At 43.3% G+C, this 27,985-nt stretch overlaps 1 protein-coding gene across 3 annotated transcripts in view; it reads left to right on the top strand.

The window, feature by feature from the left end:
• Positions 1-27,985, top strand: part of LOC145356642 (endonuclease V-like) — a 121,837-nt gene that overhangs the window by 4,369 nt on the left and 89,483 nt on the right. For all 3 annotated transcript variants that reach the window (XM_080209489.1, XM_080209488.1, XM_080209487.1), the window contains exons 2-5: positions 5,945-6,116; positions 12,472-12,606; positions 17,132-17,171; positions 23,923-24,035. In XM_080209489.1, the coding sequence (XP_080065615.1) occupies positions 5,945-6,116; positions 12,472-12,606; positions 17,132-17,171; positions 23,923-24,035 (460 nt within the window). The remainder of the gene's footprint in view (positions 1-5,944; positions 6,117-12,471; positions 12,607-17,131; positions 17,172-23,922; positions 24,036-27,985) is intronic.

Raw genomic sequence — 27,985 nt, 5'->3', positions numbered from 1 at the left:
GTGTCTAGGGCGGTGGATAGAGGAGAGCCGGTGGATGTGGTCTTCCTGGATTTTCAGAAGGCGTTTGACAAGGTACCTCACAAGAGGTTATTACAGAAGGTCAGGGGGCATGGAATTGGGGGTAGGGTGTTAGCGTGGATAGAGGACTGGTTGTCAGAACTCTCCATTCACCTGACGAAGAGGCAGTCCCCTCGAAAGCTTGTGAGTATATTATCAAATAAATAGGTTGGACTAAAACCTGCTGTTGTCAGACTTTTTACTGTGTTTATAAGAACATAAGAACATAAGAAATAGGAGCAGGAGTAGGCCATCTAGCCCTTCGAGCCTGCCCCGCCATTCAATAAGATCATGGCTGATCTGTTGTGGCTCAGTTCCACTTTCCCGCCCTCTCCCCATAACCCTTAATCCCCTCTCTTATCAAGAACCCATCAACCCGCTTCTTAAAAATATTTAGCGAGGCAGCCTCCACCACTTCAACGGGCAGAGAATTCCAGAGATTCACCACCCTTTGAGTGAAGAAGTTCCTCCTCAACTCCGTTCTAAACCGCCTCCCCTTTATCTTGAGGCTGTGCCCCCTAGTCCTACTGTCTTTTTTGAGCGGGAAGAGTTTCTCCACCTCTATCCTATCCATCCCATTCATCATCTTATACGTCTCAATGAGATCTCCCCTCATTCTTCTAAACTCTAACGAGTACAAGCCTAGTTTATTCAGCCTCTCCTCATAGCTCAATCCCCTCAACTCCGGTATCAGCCTAGTAAACCTCCTCTGCACTCCCTCCAGGGCCAAAATATCCTTGCGCAGGTGCGGCGCCCAAAACTGCACACAGTACTCCAGCTGCGGCCTCACCAATGCCCTATACAGCTGCAGCAAGACCTCCCTACTTTTATATTCAATCCCCCTCGCTATGAAGGCCAGCATCCCATTTGCCTTCCTGACCACCTGCTGCACCTGCAAGCTGGGTTTTTGCGACTCATGCACAAGGACCCCGAGGTCCCTCTGCACCGTCGCCTGCTGCAGTTTTTCGCCACGTAAGTAATAGTCCTTCCTACCATTCTTCCTACCAAAGTGGACCACCTCACACTTGCCAACATTAAATTCCATTTGCCATTTCCTGGCCCATTCGCCCAGCCTATCTAGATCCTTCTGCAGACTCTCCACACCCTCTGCACAATTTGCCTTTCCCCCAATCTTGGTGTCATCAGCAAATTTCGACACCCTGCACTCGGTTCCCTCCTCCAGATCATCTATATAAATGGTAAATAGCTGAGGCCCCAGCACCGACCCCTGGGGCACCCCACTAGTCACCAACCGCCAATCCGAATAGCACCCATTGACCCCCACTCTCTGCCTCCTATTTGACAACCAATCCTCTATCCATGCTAACACCCTACCCCCAACTCCATGTCCCCTGACCTTCTGCAATAACCTCTTGTGAGGTACCTTGTCAAACGCCTTCTGAAAATCCAGAAAGACCACATCCACCGGCTCTCCTCTATCCACTGCCCTAGACACATCCTCATAGAACTCCAGTATATTTGTCAGACACGACTTCCCTACGCCAGTCCAACGCCGGCATACCCACATCATGTCAAATAGGAGGCAGAGAGTGGGGGCCAATGGGTGCTATTCGGATTGGCGGATGGTGACTAGTGGAGTGCGCCAGGGGTCGGTGCTGGGGCCTCAGCTATTTACCATTTATATAGATGATCTGGACGAGGGAACCGAGTGTAGGGTGTCGAAATTTGCTGATGACACCAAAATTGGTGGAAAGGCAAATTGTGCGGAGGGTGGGGAGAGTCTACAGAAGGATCTAGATAGGCTGGGCGAATGGGCCAGGAAATGGCAAATGGAATTTAATGTTGGTAAGTGCGAGGTGGTCCACTTTGGTAGGAATAATGGTAGGAAGGATTATTACTTACGTGGAGAAAAACTGCAGCAGGCGACGGTGCAGAGGGACCTCGGGGTCCTCGTGCATGAGTCGCAAAAACCCAGCTTGCAGGTGCAGCAGGTGGTCAGGAAGGCGAATGGGATGCTGGCTTTCATCGCGAGGGGGATTGAATATAAAAGTAGGGAGGTCTTGCTGCGGCTGTATAGGGCATTGGTGAGGCCGCAGCTGGAGTACTGTGTGCAGTTTTGGGCGCCGTACTTACGCAAGGATATTTTAGCATTGGAGGGAGTGCAGAGGAGGTTTACTAGGCTGATTCCGGAGTTGAGGGGGTTGAGCTATGAGGAGAGGCTGAATAGATTAGGCTTGTACTCGTTAGAGTTTAGAAGAATGAGGGGAGATCTCATTGAGACGTATAAGATGATGAATGGGATGGATAGGATAGAGGTGGAGAGACTCTTCCTGCTCAGAAAGGATAGTAGGACTAGGGGGCATAGCCTCAAGATAAAGGGGGGGCGGTTTAGAACAGAGTTGAGGAGGAACTTCTTCACTCAAAGGGTGGTGAATCTCTGGAATTCTCTGTCCGTTGAAGTGGTGGAGGCTGCCTCGCTAAATATTTTTAAGACGCGGGTTGATGGGTTTTTGATGAGAGAGGGGATTAAGGGTTATGGGGAGAGGGTGGGAATGTGGAACTGAGCCACGACAGATCAGCCATGATCTTATTGAATGGCGGGGCAGGCTCGAAGGGCTAGTTGGCCTACTCCTGCTCCTATTTCTTATGTTCTTATGTTCTTCCTGTGTGCGCTCGGTAATTTTTATTTCTGATTTGGACTGTTGGATTAACTATTCACGCTGCCCCTTTTTCATGGATTTGCTTGTTCTCAAAGTACCACATTGTCTTGTACTTGACCATGTGAGTGCGCATTAATAGAAATATGGAAATAATGACATTGTAAGAACGTTTATGTAAATACTAAAATAAGCACCAAATATTTTAATTGTCCCACAGCTACTGTCATTGGATGACACATATTACTTGTAACATTGTTCTGTCATTGTAGAAAAAGAAAAGTCCAAAAATCCAATGTTAATATCTTACATCCAGTTATTTCCTCCTTGTAGGATTTTAAGCTAATGTTGATTTGGGAATACTGAGCAATATAGTGGAGCATCCCATATGCCTGCTTCATTAGCTGAACATATATAGAGTCACCAGGTCTGTATTAAGGGTATACGCTCTCATTTTTAATAAGGGAGAAGGCAATTGGGTACACTCTGGAATGTCTAATTCTTGTATGGGAGTAGATCATATAGACACCCGAACCTAATTCACCATCAATGATCTCCAACCTAACTTCTTACATTTAAGGCTGGGATAGACAGATGTTTGGTCTCTCAGGGAATTAAGAGATATGGGGAATGGCAGAAAAGGAGAGTTGAAGCCCAGGATCAGCCATGATCATATTGAATGAAGAAGCAGGTTCAATAGGTTGTGTGGTCTACTACTCCTATTTCTTATATTCTTGTATATGGCTTTGACGCATTTCCTTAATACCTTTGTTTAACAAAGATCAGTCAATTTCAGATTTAAACTTAACAATTGACCTATTTGTGAAAGAGTCCCAAGTCTATAACCATCCATTGTGTGTAGAAGTGTTTCTTAACTTTGCTGCTGAGAGCCATGGCCACAACCTTTAGGCAACATTCACTATTCCCCAACCAGGAGAAATAGTTTCTCTCTATCTGCCCAGTCAGTTTGCTTTAATCGTCTAACCCCTAACCTTTTAAATTCCAGGGAATAAAGGTTTGTGTGATCTCTCCTCATAATTTAACCTACATTCAAATATTCTAGTAAATACAGACTGCTTTCCTTTGAAGGCTAATTTATCCTTTTTCAGTCGCACGCACCCACACACACTCTCGCACCCACACACACATTCACACCCACACATATAAACGTACACACTCACACCCACACACACACAAACTCACATCCACACACTAACAAGCATATACACTCACACCCACTCACCATTCTCATCCTCAGCACATAAGGCCAGCATTCCATCCTCCTCTTTGATTATTGTTTGTACCTCTCCATGGTCTTTTAATAGTCCATGTGGAGAGTCCCCTAAGACTCTTTGGACCTCCAGTGCTTCTAGCCTTTCACCATTTTAAAAAGGGAGGACAGTGGCAGGGTGGTAATGTCACTGAGACAGTAATCCAGGGGCCCAGACTAATGCCCTGGGGACATGGGTTTAAATTCAATTATTCAATCTGGAATTGAAATCTAGTCACAGTAATGATGATGATGAAACTACTATTGACTGTCATAAAAACCTGTCAGGGTCATTAGACATTTAAGGAAGGAAATCTGCCATCTTTAGTTGGTCTGGCCTACATTTGACTCTGGACCCACAGCAACTTGGTTGACTGTTAACCACCCTCTGAAATGATCAAGCAAACCAGTTAGTTCAAGGGCAATTAGGGATGGGCAATAAATGCCAGAGACATTCATTTACCATAAAATAATTTTTAAAACTTAAAAATACTCTGTGCTCTATGCTCTTTAAGACCAATGTGATGACCTCATTCTTGCCTAAATTGAAATCCATTTAACATAGTCACTCAAACTATTAATATTTCTTTGTAATTTTATTCTTCCATCTGCACCACTTACAATGCCACCTTTCTTTGTGGCAAAATTGGATATGTGGCTTTCTGTCATTAATAAATACGATAGATACAGATCCCGAGGGGCTGCCTCTAGACACATGCAGCCCCTTATCCCTACTCTCCAACTCGTGCTGCTCCTGAATGTCACTCTCAGCCTGCAGTATTCCCGTTTTGTATTTACATTTATTTATTAGGCTTACATTAATATTGCAATGAGTTTACTGTGAAAATCCCCTAGTCACCACACTCCAGCACCAACTGAGTACACTGACGGAGAATTTAGCATGGCCAATGCACCTAACCAGCACGTCTTTCAGACTGTGGGAGGAAACCCACACAGAACATGCAGACTCTGCACAGACAGTGACCCAAGCTGGCAATTGAACCTGGGTCCCTGCCGCTGTGAGGCACCAGTGCTAACCACTGTGCCACCTTTTAGGAAGATGCCTGAAAAAAAATTCTAAAATAATGCCCACTATCTTGCAAAAATGTTCTTGGGGTCACAGGAAGAACAGCACTTTCCTACTGATGAAATATACGCACTTGCATCTAAAGATTTCAGCTACATCATTTTCTTTCAGCTTCAGCCTGCACATAGGGCATGCCTTGCTGACTTAAGTGAATGCTATACTGTGATACTGTTACAGCTCTTCCTGCTTATTTGCCTGAAAGAGGAATGCCTTCTCCTGATGGGAAGCAAAGGCAGTGTAATGGTTGTATTATGTCCCTCTGCATATGAGTCTGATTTATTAAAAAACACAGCACGATACATGGAGCAGAAGCCAAGCACCTCTGCATTGGCCGGTGTTGACACATAGCAGCATTGACCCGCCAGTTTTGGCAGGATTCTATATCCATCTTTTAATGATTCATTTGGGGGAAGATTGTGGCATAATGGTAATATCATCAGATTAGTAATCCAAGGGCACAGGCCATTGCTGTGGAGAAATGAAATCAAAGAGTGCTGGAAAATCTCAGCATCCGTAGAGAGAGAAATAGTCCTATAACTTCCTGGCTACCCCAGCATTGGATTGGGGGGAGGGGGGGGCGGTGGGTTTGGATGCAAAAATTCACTGGGGAATCGTTGGAAGTTCCCATGTTTGGTTTATGTGGCAAATTGTCCTTTAGGGGAGGAAAATTTGCCATCCTTGAATACGTAGTTTACAGGTGATTCTAAATCCACAGCAATGTGCTTGATCCTTCACTGCCCTCTGGCCTATCAAGCCACTCAGTTCAAGGGCGATTAGGGATGGGCAATAAATGCTACCCTTTCAGTGAAGCCACATCCCATGAAAGGATTTTTAAAAATTGAATCTGCTGTCCTAAATTATTCTTGGCTTTGCTGTGAAGCTTCAATACTGATCTTGACTTCCTTCTAACAGGGAACAGGTTGAGCTGAAGCAGCAAATGATTGACCACGACACTGAGGACTGGCAAAGCAATGAGAGCTTTGAGGGGTTGGAGCGCGTTGGTGGTACAGATTTATCTTACATCAAGGGAGATGAAGTCAATGCTTGTGCCTCATTAGTGGTTCTCAGTTATCCTGACCTTAAGGTAAATTCAGATCCTTGAAAAAAAAGCTAACTGATTAATATTAGGGTAGCGCAGTGGTTAGCACTGCTGCCTCACAGCACCAGGGACCCACACTCGATTCCCAGCTAGGGTCAGTGTCTGTAAGGAGTTTGCACATTCTGCCCCTGTCTGTGTGGGTTTCCTCCCACAGTCTGAAAGATGTGCTGGTTAGCTGCATTGGTCATGCCAAATTGCCTTTTGGTGTCAGGGGAACTAGCTAGGGTAAACACATGTGGTTATAGAGATAGAGCCTGGGTGGTATTCGTGCAGACTTGATAGGCTGAATGGCCTCCTTCTGCACTGTCTATTTCTATGATATAAAACATTTAATAAGTGGCACTAGATGCATGCAAAGAGCACTCTCCCTCACTTTGGTAAACCAAATAACTTGCAACCACAAACTGCACCTTCGCAGAGGAGCAGATGGTGAGACAGAGTAAAAGATTTAGGGGAATTTAGTAAAGGTAAGAAGGACAGCCATAGTCTTAAAGAGGCTTTTGAAGTTAGAGAAAGAATTATGAAAGTCAGGGGTTCAAAAGGAGACATAGGATACAAGGCTGAGACCATTCAAAGCTCATTGGAATAGTAGAAAAGGCAATACTCAAAAAGCAGCAATCTGAAGAACAGTGGTCCCAAGCTGAAAAAGACTCATTTCATTGTACATTTAAAGAGCTTTGCAGTTTTCACAATTTAACACAATGATGAATGCCTTATGTTTGGTAGGATCACAAGGTGGAGTGATTACAGTATTTTATCTCAGTAAGAATTGGAATCAACTCCTTTTCAGGCACATCATTTGTGGTCAGTTACAATTAGACAATCTCAAAGCAGTTTTAGCTTTGTCATATAAAGGCCAGCACCTTGAGATGTTGTGTTTTAAATGTGCAGCAGCACAATTAGGGACAGCACTGATACTGTCTGCTTCAGCTGCAGCCTATTGCCCAACGACTACATAAATGATTAAAAGATTGACCTATATTTTTCAAATAGAAGAGCCCAGCCACTCTGAGTGCCCCACAGTTGTTTCAAGCTCAAGTGTGCGGCTGCAGACAGGACTTCAGCCCCTCACTTAGGAGGACGTCTGTCATTAGAGATCTCCAGTCCCTGCAGCGACAACATTGCAGGAGGACGCCTGAGACTGAGTCTGGGCATCAGAGGTCCCAGGGCAGGGAGGGTAGAGAAAACATCAGGGTAGTGGAGGCATGAAGAGGGTGATTGGGGTCTCAGAGAAGAGACATTGGAGAAGAGGATCTTAAAGTGGAGGGGCTGGCTTCTGATGTGTTGTAATTCAGGTCAGAAACTCCAAAGTGTTCTATGGAGTGTGCCTGGATCATAAATTTTGCATCTTGAATTTGGCTATGAGAAACATGATATGTTTCACTTCAGGTATGATTCAAATGACCCACTAGGGAGCTTTTATTAAACAAAGTTTATTTAGGAATATAGTTAACATGTATAGTAAGAAAATTAGCAAAAACTTTTATCAGTTACAAACAAGAAACAAAATAGCCATTATAATGTATAATCCTTAACAAATATGTCTAATGTGTTCAATCAAACCAATCTCACAGACAGAAGACCCTTTACACAGGTTTAGCACAGCAAAGACTAACGTTCACATGATACTGGACTTGAGACCTTTGGGTGAGTCTGCAATTCTCTGGATAGACTCAGAACAGTTTGAAGTCAGAACAGCTTCCCAAAACACCAGGGATTCTGGGCAAGCCACCAACAATCATTCCCCTGCTCCCACCCCCCAACCTTCAGAAAGGCAAGACCTTGCTTTCGGCTAACCAGCAGAATTCCCAAAACCAGTGAGAGAGAGGGAGACTTCTTTTCTGCTTGATGCCCCTCCTAAGACTAAACTCTAACTGCAGCCAAACAGAAAATGAAACCTTAAATTCACTGGAAAGGAAAACAAAAACTGTCCAAAAACGCATGACCATCCTCCTAACAATGCAGGATCATAAAACAACCCAGAGTTAAAATAAACAGACCCCATTGGAGACAACTTGGCAGCAATAAAATCAATCAGGAAAAGGTCTGTTTACAACTGCAGAGAACAGGATTTTTTTTTAATTCTTAAAGGTAGACTAATGTTATAGATGGAGAGGGCTCTTCCTGGATCTAATTCTGTTTAAACATAGAAGCAAGAGTAGGCCATTCGGCCCTTCAAGCCAGCTCTGCCATTCATTTTGATTATGCCTGATCATCAAACTCAATACATGGTCCCCACCTCCACCTGCCCCCCACCCCCACCCCCCAAGATCCCTTTATCCCCAAGAGCTATATTTAATTTATTCTTGAAATCACACACGTTTTGGCCTCAATTTCTTTCTGTGGTAGTGAATTCCACACATTCACCAGTCTCTGGACGAAGACATTTCTTCTCACCTCAGTCCTAAAAGGTTTACTTCTTATCATCAAACTATGGCCTCCAGTTCTGGACTCCCTCACCATCAAGAACGTTTTTTCTGAATCTATCCTGTCTTACCCTGTTAGAATTTTATAAGTTTCTAATCCCCTCCCACTCTTCTAAACTCCAGTGAATACAGTCCTAACTGACTTAGTCTCTCCTCGTATGACAGACCTGCCATTCCCGGAATCAGCCTGGTAAAACTTCGCTCTACTACCTCTATAGCAAGGACATCCTTCCTTAGATAAGGACAGCCTTCCCAAATGTGATTTCAATCTGTCCACCATCCTAAAAATTGAGGCTGTGCGGGAAACAGCCCTTCACCATTGAATAATCCATAGAATCCCATCGGTGCAGAACAAGTCTGCACCAACTCTCTAAAAGACCATCTTACCCAGGCCCTCCCCTCCACCCTATCCCTGTGCATTTAGCTCGCTAATCCACCTAACCTACACATCTTGGGACACTAAGGGGTAATTTAGCATGGACGATGCACCTAACCTGCACATCTGTGGGAGGAAGCTGGAGCACCCAGAGGAGACACAGGGAGAACATGCAAACTCCATACAGAGTCACCAGTTGGAGCAAAGACGTACTTCCCATCCGAGAGCTTGCCCACCCAAGTTTAAAATTGCTTTGTGGTTGGGGCTGTTGGAAATATGGAGGGAATCCCTTTACTTTCACGCTGCTTAAAAATCTGCCGGTGGAGGAGTGTGAAATCCTGGCCTTTATTAGCATTGATTTTAAAGGATGCAGAAGGACTGACAGCTTCTAGGAGATGTTCAGTATGAGATTGATGGTCTAAAAGTGAAGTGTATATGAATGATACATATTTTTAATTCAAATAGAGTCCTGTTCACTCCATTTTGGACAAATATTTCCAGCATCAGCTGTCTTGATGATATTTTTCTGCAAATAAAACCAGTGATTAAAAAGTACTTATTCACTGGTGACAGCTCTGAAGCTCATGTTTTGAGGCATTAGCAGTCTTGTTAACCTGCCTTGCCAGCACCATCAAATGTTATACAATAAGTCAATTAAACAGGATTGTGGAAAAGCTAACAGAATTGGACAGCATGTTATTATTTCTCAGTGGTTCCTGGGATATTACAAAGCAGGAGAGTATGTGAGTGATTCAGGAATAGTAGGAAAGGAAGATGGGGAAAAATATAATTATCTGACTTTAAAACCAGGTTTTAAAAAATTCCGCATGTACAAGCATCAGTATTAAGAAAATATGTTTTGACTAATATTCTGTTCCATGGAAAGAAATGAATTCATTTCAAAAATTCTGCTGCAAACAGAGCAAGCCAAGTCACTGTAATTACTGTAGCTGCATATGTCATAGAATCCCTACAGTGCAGAAGGAAGCCATTTGGCGCATCAAGTGTGCACCAACCCTCGGAAGTCCCACACCCCCCAGCAACCCAGCTCATCCACCATAGCTAATCCACCTAACCTACACACTAGGACAATTTGGCATGGCCAATCCACCTAACCTTTGAACTATGGGAGGAAACCCACGCAGACCCGGGGAGAATGTGCAAACTAGACACAGACTGTCACCCAAGGCCGTAATCGAACTTGAACAGTGCTAACCACTGTGCCACTAATATCAGTTGCTGTCACGAATATCAATATTTTGATCAAATGTCATGAAAATTGTGTATTATTTCTTAGAAATCAGCATCAGAAATTTGCAACTGCTGCTATGTGACAACAACATTAAACATTTACTTGTGTTTTTCATTGTTATACTTTTAAATCTGCAGTTTCACCTTAACCAGCAGCAGATGGTGCCAAATGTTGAACAATACATTTCCAACTTTTTTAACCGGTCTCCATAGAAACTATTCGTTCCAATTTCAATCACATTCAGATGCACTAATTCCATAATAGACGCTGCTCTCTACTTGTAAATATTACAGTTAACAAACTATTATGTACCTCTTTACCTATTTTGTGCTAACCAGTAATAAAATTTAGAGCAGATTCTAAGCAAGCTTTCATTAAATATTTCAAGCACTCCTCCGGCAAGGTAATTACATTAGTTTCTTTTTAATTACATTTAATGATTAGCTGAAAAACAGAGAAAAAAAAGTTTGCATCTTCAAAGAGAAAAGAAGAGCTGTGATGTTTTGGGTGAGGGTTTCACACCCAGACCTGATGACCTGTCCTTTTCCTTTACAGATATTGAATGACCTGCTGTGTATTTCCAGCTTTTACGGCTTACTTTACAGGTGGCGCTGTGGTTAGCACTGCTGCCTCAGCTCCAGGGACCCAGGCTTGGGTCACCATCTATGTGGAGTTTGCACATTCTCTCCTTGTCTGTGTGGATTTCCTCCTGGTGCTTCGGTTTTCTCTCGCAGTCCAAAAATGTGCGGGTTAGGTGGATTGGCCATACTAAATTGCCCCTTCGTTGGGTTATGCGGGTAGGGATTGGGCAGGATTGTGGTCAATGCAGACTTGGTGAGCAATGGCCTCCTTCTGCACAGTAGGATTCTATGGCTTTTATTTCAGGTTTCAAGCATTTGTTGTTCTGCTTTTTAGTCGGGAAAGCTCTTTAGATTTTAAAGATTATATAAAACAACAGAAAAAATAATTTTTTTTTCTTATCCTGTCATATCTATACTGTGTCAAAAGGTGCCAGCACCCTGTGGGAATGAAACGTTGAAACTCCAGCTTGAGGTGCCATACCTAAAACAGCTCGAATGTATACCAACATCATACCTTTCATAACATTCCAGACAGATGAGAGTGTGCAGTTGTCTTCTCATCCAGTATTGATGTTTAGCACAGAAAAGAGAATTTTTAAACGAAAAATAATAAAACAAGAAATGCCTATATTTTGAAAGCTGCAAATAACCTTAAGGTACTAACAGTGCTAGTCACCGTTTGCTCCATACAGTTCTTCACGTTTTCAATATTTGAAAGCTATCATTGGAATATGGTGGCACAGTGGTTAGCACTGCTGCTTCAGAGCACCAAGGAGCTGGGTTCAATTCCGGCCTTGGGTCACAGTGTGTGCAAAGTTTGTACGCTCTCCCCGTAGCTAAGTGGGTTCTTCTGATTTGATTTGATTTGATTTATTATCGTCACATATATTAACATACAGAGAAAAGTATTGTTTCTTACGCGCTGTACAGACAAAACATACCATTCGTAAAGAAGAAAATGCGAGAATGCAGATGTAGTGTTACAGTCACAGTTAGGGTGTAAAGAAAGATCAACTTAATGCAAGGTAAGTCCATTCAAAAGTCTGATGGCAGCAGGGAAGAAGCTGTTCTTGAGTCGGTTGGTATGTGACCTCAGACTTTTATATCTTTTTCTCGATGGAAGAAAGTGGAAGAGAGAATGTTCGTGGTGCGTAGGGTCCTTAATTATGCTGGCTGCTTTGCCGAGACAGCAGGAAGTGTAGATGGAGTCAGTGAATGGGAGACTGGTTTGCATGATGGACTGGGCTTCATTCATGATGTTTTGGAATTCTTTGCAGTCTTGGGCGGAGCAGGAGCCGTACCAAGTTGTAATACAACCAGAAAGAATGTTTTCTATGGTACATCTGTAAAAGTTGGTGAGAGTCATAGCTGACATCCTTAGTCTTCTGAGAAAGTAGAGGCTTTGGTGGGCTTTCTTAGTGTCGGCGTGGGGGGACCAGGGTGCTCTAGTTTCCTTTCATAGTCCAAAGATGTGTGGGTTAGGTTGATTGGTCATGCTAAATTGCTCCTTAATGTCAGGGAGACTAGTAGAATAATTACGAGGGGTTACAGTGATAGGCTGAGATTGTTATCCGTGCAGGCTCGAATGGCCTCTTTCTGCACTGCAGGGAATCTGTGCATCATGAAATAAAATACAGCAGGAATGAAGAATTGCATGTGTTCATAAATTCAGTACTCATAATTGCTTTTTCTTTAATTTGCTCAGGTTATTTATGAGGAATGCCGGATGGTTTGTCTGAATGCTCCTTATATCCCAGGATTTCTGGCATTTCGGGAGACACCTTTCCTGGAAGAAGCTGTGAAAAGATTACAGGACAGGGATCCCAGTCTTCTCCCACAGGTAAAAATATCAGTGTGCCCTTACAAATATGTGAATGGGCCAGATCACCTGGCCACTATTTAATGTACATGATTACCATTTTACTCTGGAGCTTTTGCCTGTTCCGATGCAGGATTCAGCAGTGCAGCATTCAGGAGGAAAATTTACAAGCATGATTCCAATACAGTCATACTTGTTTTTCATGTCATGTGTCTTAAGATCTGTCTTCATTTCAATGACTTACTTTGACCAATACTGCTCAACCTCCTCTCACTGAGTGTACAAACCATCCTCACCCCCGAATAAGTTTACAACACCCCTCGCCCCTACCCGACAGTGCTCACCCTGACACTGCTCATTCCTCATCCCTCACCCCCTCTGAACAGTTTCACTACCACCCTGACAGTGTTTTTGTCTCACACACACACACACACACACACACACACACACACACACACACACACACACACACACACACACACACACACACACCACCACCACGGTGGCAAAGTGGATAGCACTGCTGCCTCACAGCTCCAGGGACCTGGGTTTGATTTCTGGCTTGGGTCACTGTGTGGAGTTTGCATGTTCTCCCCATGTCTGTGTGGGTTTCTTTCAAGTGGTCCAGTTTCCTCCCACAGTCCAAAGGTGGCAGGTTAGGCGCATTGCCATGGTGAGTGGGGTAAATATATGGGGTTACAGCTGTAGAGAGATGGATGGGATTGTTGTCGGTGCAGACTCAATGGACTGAATGGCCTCCTTCTGCACTGTAAGGTTTCTTTTGATGATTCTCTGCTCACCACCCCTGACAATATTCACCCTCTGACAGTGTTCACCCCTCTCAATCATCCTCTGATAGTATTCATCTCCTCACGTCTGAATAATGTTCAGTCCCCCTCCCTCACGCCCAAGTGTTCATCCACTTTTTTCAAACTTCCACAATTCACTCCCAGCCTCCCCATCTTTCAACAATGTTCATCCCCTTCCCTCAATACCCTGATCTCCTGATAATGTTGTTTCATCCCCACCCCACTTATATATTCAAAGATGTGCAGGTTAGGTGGATTGGCCGTGCTTAATTGCCCCAATAGTGTCCAAAGACATGTAGGTTAGTGGGATAGCATGTAGGGTTACGGGGATATAGGGCTAGGGGGTGTGCCTGGGTAAAGATGCACTGTTGGAGAGTTGGTGCACTCTCGGTAGGCTGAAAGACCTCCTTCTGTGTTGTAGGGATTCTATGATTCTAAGTGGGTGAACATTGCCAGGGGAGTATCTACATTGTCGAGAGGGGTTGAACATTGCTGGGGTGAGATGATGGTCAGTATTATTGGTGAGGAGGAGTGAACACTACCAGGGTTGGTGGTGATTATTGCCGCGGCTGAGGAGGGGTACACATTCTGGAGGCTGACCATTACAGGGATAGGCTGAAATTGCTGGGGGAGGGATGAACATTGCTGAGGACCTTGTGTGCTTTGACACTCAAACGTATTTACTTAGAGTTACGTTGGTTCTATACCAACTAAGAAAATCTAATTAAAATATAACCACCCAAGCCCCATGGCCATGGCAATCTGATCCCATTGGCCTTGAAACCACAGACTAATTCGGGAAGGGTACAACCAGCAGTCAGAATTTCAATCTTTCCACGCACGTACAGCAGATGCGCACACACCAGGACTTCCTCATGATCCCAACCCACATCAGTGACACAAATTGAGCTAAAGGTCTTGCCCTCATTATTGGAAATATTGGGTCAACAGATTACATTGCAACATAGAACCGAGGAGCAGGAATAGGCAATCAGATCAATAAGATCACAGCAGATCTGATTGTGGACTCAATTCCACTGCTGTCTGTCCCTGTATGAGTTGATCTCATTAGCGTTGTATCTTAATTTCCAGGATTATGAAGCTCTAGCATGTCATTTTTAAGATGACTAGTCGATTCAGTGCTGTGTGACGTAGTAACCACAATCAAGTCGGAATGTTCAAAGCAAAGAAAAGTTGAATTTATTTCACTTCAGTGATCCATAAATCCTGAAACATTTGGAATTGTCACTAATCCTTTTCTTAATTCGATTCAAAGTTCTAATTCTGAAGTTATTCAGGAAACTGTCATTTCTCTGTGTCAATTTCATGAATCCATTGATTCTAAATTATTTGTTCAAAAACCAAAATCACTTATGACAGCTTGCTTAATGATTTGGAAAATTCCTTGAACAAGTTCAAGCTTGCAGAAGAGTGTGTCATCTGTTGGAAACTATATTTTAGTCGCATAGATTTTTATCAGTGTCCTTTATGTCAATGGCAACAGTATAAATCTAATTTATGGTGGAATTCTCACTAACAGCTGGCAACGGGTTTGGTGGTGGGCATGATGAATTTGGCGTAAGACAAAAAAATCAGGAGCCCACCAGCATAAAACTTTGTTGCAATTTTCCCAATGGCGGGTCGCCCTTTCCACTGGCAAGAGAGACAAACCTAATTTGCATTCATCTGCATCTCATGAATGTTCATTAAAACAGCTGGCCGTCAGCATCTCGTCAGTCCCCTCAATCCCACATCGTGTCAGACCCAATTGCTAACGAGTGGCGTGCACAAGGCCATATTCAGTTCATCAGAGACTTCAGTGTGAGTGCAACAGCTTTCTGCCAAAGTGCTGCAGTACTCCTGATGCACTCTCCGCTACTATGCCGGGGAAGGCCTGTTCCTTCCCTCCATCTCCATGCTAAGCTTGTCCTCATGGATAGCACCATGCTGCTGGAGCCACAGATCCTCCTGTGTCACTAGAATCAGTACTACACCTGGGGTTGGGTAGTACAGGAATCTCCTTCCCCCGAGTGTCATACACCAGTGTCTATGTGGACAGCACTGTGCTGTGGGATCATGCAGCTATACAACAAAGGTTAACTGGGCTGGACTGCAGTGTAACAGTGGTGTGCCCAATCAAGAACAAGGTGGAGGAGGCAATATGAAAAGGGGGCTGTGCAAATTTGGGGATAAGGAAGGGCAAGGGCTCATGATGGCATGCAGAATGGCAAGGAGATGGATGGAGCAGATGAACAGTAGAAAGCAGAGGGAAGAGTGAGGGGAGGGAAACTGGACCTTGACAAGGCTGCATTAGAATGCTCACAAACAAGACTGTTGTTTACTGGAAAGGGATGCAGATTCCAGATGCAGTGAGTAGAGGTGCAGTTGGGGTATGGGCACCTCGCGGGTGATGCACTCGGGAAAATGGTGGTTGAATCGAGGAACAGATTTCTTTTTGAAGTTGCTAGCCTTTTCCTTCAGAGTTGCTGATACCCTGCACAGTCTGGTGAAGACAGGAGTGCTACAGAAAGTGATATGAATGTGCTGGACTGGTGTTCAAATATGACACCAAGACCTTCAAACCCGTCAGCTGAGGACAGATGGGTGAATGAGCTGCTGGCCTGCCAGGAAAGCGGTAGGGAAGCTCATTTGTGCATAATTAATGAGCTAGTGTGGAATCCCAATATTCTGGTCAGTGGGACAAATGCTGTCGGAGCCATCCGCTACCACACTTCGCCTCAAAATGGAAGAATTCTGCCTGAGTTAATCTGTGTGTAGTAAGTGTTCCAAGTCCTCTCTGATAAACTTAGATTGTAAATAGACTTGGGCCTTGATTTTACTGGCACGGCCACCCGAGACTCGTAAGATCACACCCAAGGCCAAAGAGGATTGCCATTCTGCGAGCCTTGCCCGTTCCAGCAAAATCAGGGCTTTGGAGTCAACAATTAAACCAAAATCCTTAAAAACGAATAGTTACTTGCCAGCAAACTGAAAAGAACGACTTGTCCTGTGAAGCTCTAATAAGAACATCATTTATCATTGGGAAAGATCGGTAGAAAATAATATAAAGTGAAGGCAAAGGCAGTAATGGAATTGAAGGGTTAAAGCAATGTGACAAAATATAGGAAGAAAGCTTGAGTAATTTATGAATGTCATTTGAAGCCCAAAATTAGATTAGTGCCTTAAAGTCACCTTGAGCTATTTGTCATTATTTATAACAAAATGTGCAAGACAGTGCCTTTTTTGGTTGAAATTCATTTTGTTGGTGATGTGGGGTCGTCCAGCGGTCTATTTGTTTGATATGAATGTTTTATGATGCTGTTTCAAGATTACATTAATGACATTTGACAGAAGGCCGTTATTGATTGCATGACATAGGGCTGACAGTGTACTGAACCCAAGGAGAGGATCTGCTGTATTGTTGCGTTATTTCTCTTGTAAAGAAAAATCCTTATCATATATATTCCAATACAATGTTACAAGGCAGGAAAGTTTCATGTGATAGAACTGTAACAAAAATAATAGGAACTTTTTAAAAAGTAATTTTAACCAAAGAGAGTAATGAATTGCTCAAAAATATGTTAAATATGCAACATAAATTTTGGTTAAACATATTGCAGCTCACCAGGCCTGAAGTTTGCAAGCTTACCTCTTCTAGATTTTTTTATAGCTGTGAATATAACATTGCAGCAGTGCCATGTCAGTCTATTTAATTAACATTATTTATTAATATTCAGGTTATTTTTGCAGATGGAAATGGAATCTTGCACCACCGAGGTAAGCAACCTACTTTTTGTGAATGTGTATCAGTTACTTATTCGCACATCATTTATACTGTGGTGCCAGCTGTATGTTCATCCATCTGAACATTAACCTTACCGCTTTAATGATTCAACTATTATGCAGATTTTAAACAAATTTCATCACTGAAATTTTGCTCACACTGACAGTGAGTTACTTTCAAAAAATGAACATGTTGGAGCCTGTGTGAATGTTGCATTCATGTATCTGTAAAATATGAGGTGTTATCTCATTAATTTAAAAACTAATCATTACATTTTCTGCCAAGTTTGCCAATATGTTTCCATTAGCTTCTGCATGCTGGAACTCATCAATCTGTTTTTGCCTTTAATCAGTCTTTATTTGAGAACTGTAATTAGTAGATCTCCCATGATCTTGCTTACTGATACCCCAGAGCCTGAAGCCCAGTTTCTGTTGTTTACAACAGCCCCATAACGGCCTTAAATCAGATCCAGATGATGCTTCCTTGACTGGTTCTAAGCCCAGGACTGAGGAAGGAGGGACAAAATGGGAGCAGTCAATGCTTGTAGTTCAGTGACTAGCCTCAATTTCAGGTTAATTTCTCTGTGTGGTTCCACTTCCAGAGAGAGTATCAAATCAGTTTGGTTGCATGTTAGTAGTTGTAGTTTCACCTCGGTAAGGAGATACAGTGGTGAACTGTGGAATTGCAAATGAGAGAGTTGTTCCCTAGCATTCAAACTGGAGATCAGTGGGAATTGGGATTGGTGGGTACTGACTATGGAAAGGTTTGAAATGAGATTTAGGGCATGACCTTTCCATGGTCCGCCCCTCGCTTGCTACAATTCCCGTGGCGGGCAGAACGGGAAAATTCAACCTATAGTGTCAGTTTTAAAGATTTATAGGCTGGGATTTTCTAGGCCCGTTCAACGTGTGCACAAATCCCATTATGGCCACTAACTCGCAAGAGGGCTACACTGGAATTTGTGCCAGGGAGATCTCAGAATGAGATCTTCCCTTTCCTCTGCCAGCAACGTAATCAGCTTCATATCCATTGCAGCCTATTTTGCACCCTCAAAATGGTTGTGAAGGCTCCAAATCTTGCGTTGCGATCTGTCGTACTCAATCTGGATTACATGCACAAACCAGTTTATTGCCTCAGGCAGTTTTTAGTTCAGAGTGTCCACCTAAGATAGGTGTTCGGGTCCTTAAATGTGCAAATGAGGTCTCTGAAATGTTGTAAGATGCCAAACCTAAAATCCTGGTGCGAAAATGCAGAATTGGGCTACATTTCCTTGCTAAGTTGTACCAGACTTTGAGCAACCTAACCAATTTTCTGAATTAAAAAGAAAGTATGATTCATTTAATCCTTGCTTTTCACTGTTGAGGCACATGAGATGTATTTGTTTTCTCAATGGACAGTCCAGATCCACTTTTAATGCTTTAAGTAGGAGTTACTTGCCTGTTAATTGGTTGACTGCATTAGGGCAGTAAATGGCAGCATGGTGGCACAACGGTTAGCACTGCTGCCTCACCACTCCAGGGACCTGGGTTTGATTTTTGGTTTGGGTCACTGTCTGCATGGGTGTCCTCCAGGTGCTCCAGTTTCCTCCCACAGTTCAAAGATGTGCGGGTCAGGTTGATTGACCATGCTAAATTGCCCCTTAGTGTACTGGGATACATGGGTTAGAGGGATTAGCAGGGTAAATATGTGGGGTTACCGGATAACGCCTGGGTTATTGTCAGTGCAGACTTGATGGGCTGAATGGCCTCTTTCTGCACTGTAGGGATTCTATGAAAAGTAATAGCAGTCCATGCCTTTATCTTTGCAACAGCATCAACACAAGTGTTTTCCAACTCAAATCTTAAACCAATTGGTATAAGAACATAAGAAATAGGAGCAGGAGTAGGCCATCTAGCCCTTTGAGCCTGCCCCGCCATTCAATAAGATCTTGGCTGATCTGTCATGGCTCAGTTCCACATTTCCGCCCCCTCCCCATAACCCTTAATCCCTTCGCTTATCAAAAACCCATCAACCCACGTCTTAAAAATATTTAGCGAGGCAGCCTCCACCATCTCAACGGGCAGAGAATTCCAGAGATTCACCACCCTTTGAGTGAAGAAGTTCCTCCTCAACTCCGTTCTAAACCGCCCCCCCTTTATCTTGAGGCTGTGCCCCCTAGTCCTACTGTCCTTTCTGAGCGGGAAGAGTCTCTCCACCTCTATCCTATCCATCTTATACGTCTCAATGAGATCTCCCCTCATTCTTCTAAACGCTAACGAGTACAAGCCTAGTTTATTCAGCCTCTCCTCGTAGCTTAACCCCCTCAACTCCGGTATCAGCCTAGTAAACCTCCTCTGCACTCCCTCCAAGGCCAAAATATCCTTGCGTAAGTGCGGCGACCAAAACTGCGCACAGTACTCCAGCTGCAGCCTCACCAATGCCCTATACAGCCGCAGCAAGACCTCCCTACTTTTATATTCAATCCCCCTCACTATGAAGGCCAGCATCCCATTAGCCTTCCTGACCACCTGCTGCACCCGCAGGCTGGGTTTTTGCGACTCATGCACGAGGTCCCTCTGCACCGTCGCCTGCTGCAGTTTTTCGCCACGTAAGAAATAGTCCACGTGAGAAATATCTGAACAAGGTGTGTGTGTAATGGGAATTCATTCACTTCGAGGCATCACAGCCTGATTTTTTTTTAAACTCGCACTAAGCAAAAGCAAAAGTGATTTGTTGTTCTGATGTTTGCACATTTTACATTTTGGGCAAAATCCCTTCACTCCCAGCATGATGGGTTGGGATGTAAATGAGCCGGCATAACTGTAGTGAAATGTGGGAATCCTGACAAGTTCCAATCACTGTGGAAATTTCCGAGAAGCATCTGGGTTGCACAGAAACCGTGCTTATTAGCAGCAGGCAAGTCATTGAGCCGATTTAGGACCCAATAACGTGTATTTCTCAGAGTTTCCTGATTTTTCTAAGGGCACAAGTGAAGAACAGAGTTTCAGAACTTCGTCATCCGTAAGGATGTGGGAGCTCTGTGGGAGGTCAGTGTTGGCTGCGGTGAGCAGCCATTACAACAGCAGCATTGTAGTTCAGGAGGGGTGAGGCTCCATAAAGCATGGAAGTGAAAAGCTAGAGGCTGGGCAAACTTTGCGAACACTTTGGAGATATAAAAATTGACAGGTCTTATGGAAGTGCATCTTATGTATGCACAGTAAAGGAGGCGTAAAGAGGTGGGTGCTGCAAAATGCAATGGGTTTCATGTCATTAGCGTTTACCATTACACTGTGGCCACTCTTGTCTAACCTCCCTTTAGTTTCCTCTGCTGGTGCTGTCTTACAACAGAGTGCTGCACCACTTTCCCATATGGTGCCTGCTCCCTGTTATTACCTAACTCCCACAATGTCAGCCATTGATTAAACAGTCCAGTAAAATTGTCTTTCATCTTCCGTCACAGGTCCACACTATCTGCTTTGCATTCCTTCCAGGTGACAAGATTTCATCCGATCAGATTCTTTTAATTGTATAATGTGATTTTGGCATGTTGCTTTTGCATGTGTTTAATGGATTTTCTGAACTACCTCAGGGTTCTTCAAGAGTTTTTTTTTGTAAATGCGTAAATGTAAGAATTAAAATGATTATAGACAGACTTCTCCTTCTCCTCACATGGCAATCTCTGCTAGAACATGTAGGATGAAGCTAAGAGCTTCCCCCTTAAAGAGGAGGCAGAAATCATGGCTTGTTCTCATCTGCTTGTACCTCAGTAAAGCATTGGCGGAGTACCAGGAGATGGTTACCAGTCTGCTGTTTTCACCACAGAATGAATACTGTATGTGAGAAGAGACTTAACAGAAGAGGAAAATGGGACCGTGAACAATAAGTTGAACCTGAATGTTTTGGAAAGCTCGCTTTATTTTGCAAAATTTAAAAAATGTAAGAGGGAGACTTCTTCTGTCGGTACAATCTTTTCTGCTCAAAGGAGAAGGAAAGCTTAGTGACAATATTTTTTGTTTGGAATAGGTTTTGTCTCCAACATGTAAGATTTTTTTGAAATGTAGGTTTTGCCTATCCACCTTTGTTGGTTAGCACTGCTACCTCACAGCACCAGGGCCCTGTGTTCAGTTCTGGCCTTGGGTCACTGTTTGTGTGGAGTTTGCACATTCTCCCTGTGTCTGCATGGGTTTCCTCCAGGTGCTCCGGTTTCCTCTCACACTCCATTGATGTGCAGTAAAGGTGGATTTGCCATGCTAAATTGCTCCTTAGTGCCAGGGGGCCTAACAGGGTAAATACAGGCGGGGGGTGGTTACGGGCAGAGGGCCTGGGTGGGATTGTTGCTGGGCAGAGAGCATGGGTGGGATTGTTGTCAGTGCAGGCTCAATGGGCTGAATGACTGGCTCCTGCACTGCAGTAATTCTATGATTACATGTTCTGGTGACATTCCCTTTGAAACCATGGGAGCAAATCTCCCAAAAGTGCTGAATTGGTTGGAAAACTGATCTCAATCCCGACTATTTTTTCAGTTCAAATTCAGACTTGAATCTCCACACACTGTGCAATGCAGAGGTCATAATCATGAATATCATTAAAAGCTCGGGGGGGCGGGGCCTATTCACGCCAGAGCCTGCTAACTCCAGAACTCTGCGCATGTGCATTGGCTCCGATCTGTCAGTCTCCCGTTTGCTCCCCCGGGACTCTTGCAGTGCTGCCTCTCCAAACACCCCCCCACACACTCACACCCTCTCCACAGCCTGATCACAGCTCTCCACAAGTATTCCCAGCCCAGCTCCAACTACCCCCCCTCCCGTCCTGGAGCGCCCCTATTTACAGCCCCCCTCCTCCCACCCCCAACCCAGCAGTGGTGATCCCCCAACCCTCCCCCCCTCCCATACCCAATCGCTGGTCTCCATCCAGCCCCGACTGATCCCAGTGCAGAGTGGTAGCGGGATCCTCCATCCCTACTGATCGACCCCCACACACATTTGGACCCATCCACCATAGGCTGTGTCCCCTTGGCACTGCCTGGTGTGCCCACAGGCTGGCACTGCCAGAGTACCCATGAGTAGGGGGTACCATCCCCCTACTGCCCAACCCCCTTGGAGGGCTCCATTGCCCCTCCTTCACTCTGGCAGGGTCTTCTGCTAGTCCCTCAAATGTGGGGAGTACTCTAAACCCCGCCAGAGTGAAACACTCCTGGGGGGATGGGAGATGCTATCGGCCCAGCAAATTCCGTTCCAGGCCCGATAATCGCATCTAAATGATATTTAAAATGTATTTTAAATAGATTTAATCACTTACCTGTCTTCCCTCCGGTTTCCAGCACGGTCCTGACTGCCTGCTCTCAGGCTGTGGGAGACGTCCATGCCTTGGGAACGTGTGAATCCTGTGAAATGGCCGACACATGATTTTCCCATCCCGACGCACCAAAAAATGTGTGTGTCAGGATGGGAGAATCACCCTTTACATGATTCCAGTTCCATTGAGGAGCCAATTCAAAACCACCCGTTTCTGGGAAACCAGAATTTTACATAGTGGAAATCCACAGAATTGATTAAATTGATTTTTGTTTAAAGATTGAAGATTGATTTAAAGGGGTTTTTTTTGCAATATACAAAATGAAAAGGTTATTTGAAAAGATAAGCAGTATCTCTTGGATTTTCCTTATGTGCTGACCTATAATTGAAATGTCAGAATTATTTTCTGTTTCTTATAAGAGCAGGAGTTTGGCTCCGAGCAGAAGGCCACAATGACTCAACCTCCTTTGGGCCACAGTGACTCCATTTACACACATAAACCTATGTTGACTCACCTTCCATTTGCTATTACTGTTCACTTTGTGCAAACCACCTGATTGTTTCTGTCCAGATTTTGACATGACTTCACTGGTCTGACTTTTAATACATTTGTAATTTGTTGATGCAGTTTAACGCAGAGAAAGTGTGAATTGATGCATTTTGGTCGAAAGAGTAAAGAATTTTAAAAGAAACACGGGAACAAAGAGGCCTAGATGCACATATATCTTTAAACATTACAGAACAAATTGAGAAGTGTGTTATTAAAAAAAAATTACAAGGATCTTTGGCTTTATAAACAGGTATATTGTACAAAAACAAGGAGGTTATGCTAAACCTTTATAAATTGTTAGTTAGGCTCCCAGTTGGAATGTTGTGTCCAATTATGGATACAACGCTTTAGGTAGAGTGTCGAGGTCTTAAAGATGTTGCCAAGGCGATTTACCCACGTGCTACTGGTTTGAAGTATTTCAGTTATCTGGATAGACTAGAAAACCTGTGGTTGTTGTTCTTGGAGCAGAGAAGTTTAAGAGACAATTTAGTGGAGATGCTCACAAAAGTTTTGATGTTGTTTCCAGTGGCCAAAGGGTTGTTTAACCAGAGCGGACAATTTTTAGGTAATTGACAAATGAACCATAGCCAAGATGAAGTGAATCAATTTATGCAGCAAATGTTCTGTTCTGCCTGAAAGGGTGGTGGAAGCAGATTCAACAGTCACTTCCTAAAGGGAATGCTTGAAGGAAAAAAAAGTTCAGGGATAGAAGAGTAGGGAATGGGATTGATTGTATAAGTCTTTGAAACAGCAAGCAGAGACATGATGGACTGAATGGCGTTGCTCTGCTGTGTTACCCGATGATAATATCTTGTGCAGTATACTTTCAAAGCATAATGCACAAATGAAAAAGTGCTCAGTTCCTCACAAACAGTATGCCATATGTGTATTTATTCCTACTTTGTGATTTTTGGATCACAGAATTTGGCGTGGCCTGCCACTTGGGTGTCCTCACCGATTTGCCATGTATTGGCGTTGCCAAGAATCTCCTGCATGTGGATGGTCTGGAAGAAAAGAATCTGCTGAAGGAAAAGGTATGAAAGAACAATGCATCACGTACCTCGGAGTTTAGCTGCACTGAAATATCACAAATCACTGAACTTAGATACCCTAAAACCATCTATACAGGAATTTCAATTTGAATTCAGTCTGACTCCAGCATTTGTTATAGTCACAAAAGCAATTGTGAAAAGAAGTAGTTCCTCAGAAAGGGTGACAGCATTAATACCCATAAGGTACAATAAATCCAAACACTAAAAGAAGGATTCCAGCACAAACATTAATAATATAACCATATTGCAGTTTTGCAGTTTATTCTGTGAATATAATGAATGAGGAAATCCTCTACCGTCCTTTATACCATGCATGTGGTCTGGAAACTCCACAAATACATGTCATATGTCCCCACAAATACAATCCAAATTACCCAGCTGCAGGGGGTAAGTAGTGTTTCGTCACTCCCCAATGCTAAATACCTTGTTTCAAAATTTAGCATTGGTTTCTGTACAAAAATGAAACTTGCCCTTTTCTTCCAGCAGGCTGCACATGTGTCATCAGCCAGTATCTCTAAAGAGAACTCCTAAATAAATACAAACATGTATTTGGATCACAGAACCAAAATTATATTAGCTGTTGATTGACGGCAAATGTCTGATCTATTTTGAATGATATGGTTGTAGCAGGTTTACACAATGCTCTTTAACCCACTCATTCTGAGATCAAATCCAGTCCTGGTTAATGAGCTGAGTTGCCGATCTCAGCGCGTACTGTTATCTGATGTGAAATGATTTTGAGCAGTTTCAAATGTTCAAATCTGGCAAGCTCACTCAAAAAGACACTGGGCTACAATGGCAATTGAATTTAGTGCTGAAATAGTTTGGGACCAAGTTAGAATTAGCCTAGTAAAGGAACTCAGTAAATGGAGTAATAACTACTCGATGAGATCTAGTCAATCACAAAGTGACAACTGAAAGTCAGGAGCAGATCTAGAGTAAGATACAGGAGTCTTGGTAAAAATAACTGCACAATAGGAGCTTAAAACTATGACATTATTTTTATTTCATTATGGATGTTACATTAGCTGATCTTCACAGGGAGGATATGCACAATGAAGCAACAAAGCTTTAGCTGTTGGCAGAAAGTGTCTGTGGACTGAATTTTTCCTTTCACCATCAATGAAATCGCCAATCCATTAATGCCTGTTTTCCACTTGGTGGGAAAGTGAACACTCACCCCTTTTATGTTTTGGAAGATATATTGGAAATGATTTGGATTGAAGTTATAAAAGATGTTTTAGCTGTCCTGGATGGCAGAATAAACTAGTCCGAGAAATATTATTACAAATAAATTGCAGATATGAGAAACAAATTAGTCTGTCAGTCAGCAACATTTTGCTTGCCTCCATAATGATTAGAATAACAGTTGAATAAAGAAGGAAATCTACCACTTCCTAATATAGGTTTGCTTTCAAATGTAACGTGTTAGGTATTATAGATTTAACCATAGATGATGTGTAAAGCATGGTTTAAAATAACTTATTGAAGTTAGGGAGTATCTAAGTGATCTCAGATGCAGGAGACAATCCTGATGGAAAAGTGGGGAGTATTGCAGTACCCCTTAAAAAAAATTCAGAATTAATCCAAAGTCAATATATTTGATAAGGCAGTGCGGTTAGATAAAGAGTAGTATAGAATCCATAGAATTCCTACAGTGCAGAAGGAGGCCATTCGGCCCATTGAGGCTGCACCGACAACAATCCCACCCGGTCAGGCCCAATCCTTGTAACCCCACATATTTACTCCTCTAATTCCACGAGACTAGAGTCAATTTAGCACAGCCAATCAACCTAACCCGCACACCTTTGGGCTGCAAGTCAATCAGAAATGATTTCAAATTCTTCAGTAATCTGGGAAGCAAATTTGGGACAATTAAAGAAACAAAGTGAAATAAAAAAGTAAAGAAAACTTTAAATGTGGAAAAGAACTATTGAGTAACTTTGAAAAATAGGAAAGAACTTGCATTTATTCAGCATCTTTCATGAACTCAGCATGTTTCACAGCCAATGGTTCACTTTTGAAGTGTAGCCGCTATTGTAATGTAGAGAAAGAAAACAGTTATTTACGCCCAAGTTACACAAACAGAATCACCAGATGATTTGCCTTAGTATATTGATTGGCTAGGATACCAAAATGACTCCCCATGCGGGCCTTGGAATGGAGCCATACAATATTTTATACACACTGAGGAGGGCAATATGAGGCCTGCCTTAATATCTCAATTAAAAGACAGCATCTCCAAAGATGCTTCACTCACTCAGTTCCCTCCTGAAGTGATAGCCAAGATTCTGTGCTTAAACCTCAGAATTGGGGTTTGAACCCATCATCTTCTAAACTTTCAGAAATGACAATGGTACCACTAAGCCAAGTTGGTTTTTTAAAATTTAATCTTGGGATGTGAGCATCAGTGGCAAAGCCAACATTTATTGTCCATCCTTGATTGCCCTAGCAAAGGTGTGAATGAGCCATATTCTTGAACACTGCAGTCCATATGGTATGGGGCAGGTGTTCCCAAACTGGTTCTAAGGGATTCCTGCTTCGGTCTGGTCAGGACCCGAGAGGATCCTGGCCATGGGGAGCCTGGGAGGAGCTGGTGCAGTGTGATGGGCAAAAGGGGTGGGGGCTTCCCGAAAGGAACCAGGGCCAGGGGAGCCTGAAAGGCACCAGGGCTTGGAGTGCGAGAGGATGAGTGTAGGCGAGGGTGAATGCTGGCGAGGATGAGTGTGGGCAAGAATGCTCCCATTACAAATAACAGAAAGAAGTTAAGACTTTGGAGCATTTGTTGAATAACAGAACTTTTTTATTTTAGTAATGTACAGATACAAGACATCTTTTAAGTTTGTTATTGTATGCTTGTACATGCTGCACACTTTTTTTTGTAATTTAGTTTTACAATGTAATAAGAATGTTTCTCAGAGATTCTGTAAGTACTCTTGGGAGTCAAGAGTTCCATGGCTGGAAAAGTTTGGGAAACCCTGGTGTGGGGCACCCACTGTGTTGTTAGGGAGAGAGTTCCACATTTGTGACCTTACAGAGGTGCAGGATCGGTGATATAGTTCCAAGTCAGTTTCCATTCATCTGCTGCCCTCTGCTATACAGTAGAGGTCATGGGTTCAAGAGATGCTGTCAAAGGAGACTTGGCAGGTTACCACAGTGCATCTTATAGATGATACTGTGCTGAGTATGATAGTGAAGAGAATGGATGTTTAAAATGGTGGATGGAGTGCTGATTAAGCCGGCTGCTTTGTCCTGGATGGTGTTGATTTTTTTGAGTATTGTTGGACTCATCTAGGCAAGTGGCGAGCATTCCAACACATTCCTAACTTGTGACATGTAGACGGTGGATAGACTTTGAAAAGTCAAAAGGTGAGTTACTCACTAGCTTCTGACCTGTTCTTGTAGCCACAGTACTTTCATGACTGCTCCAGTTGAGTTTCTGGTCAAATGGTAGTGGATTCAGCAATGGTAATGGTAACGAAACTTCCAAATGCTGTAGGGTGAAGCTTGATACCGTGAGTGATGCAGATTTTATTCTAACTGGATGGTGTTCTGAACAAGCATCTATACCTGTGAAATTTAAGAAATCTGGGTTTAACAGGAAGGGAGTTTTAAATGACATATTTTAAACACTTTGTTTAGAAGATCCCTGTGCAGTGGAAAGGGGCGGCAAGGTAGCACTGTGGTTAACACTGCTGCCTCCCAGGGATCCAGATTTAATTCCTAGCTTGGATCACTGTTTGTGCTGAGTCTGTACGTCCCCTCCGTTTATTTGTGTGTTTCCTCCAGGTGCTCCAGTTTCCTTCCACAATCCAAAAGATGTGCTGGTTAGGGGCATTGGCCATGCTAAATTGTCCCTCAGTGTATCCAAACTGGTGCTGGAGTGTGGAGACTACGGGATTTTCATACTAACTTCATTGCACTGTTAATGT

The sequence above is a fragment of the Carcharhinus amblyrhynchos genome, chromosome 21 (assembly GCF_965287045.1).
Source record: "Carcharhinus amblyrhynchos chromosome 21, sCarAmb.v2.hapA, whole genome shotgun sequence".
Taxonomy (NCBI): Eukaryota; Metazoa; Chordata; class Chondrichthyes; order Carcharhiniformes; family Carcharhinidae; genus Carcharhinus; species Carcharhinus amblyrhynchos.
The sequence above is the reverse complement of the archived record's forward strand: the minus strand, read 5'-3'. Positions and strand labels throughout refer to the sequence as shown.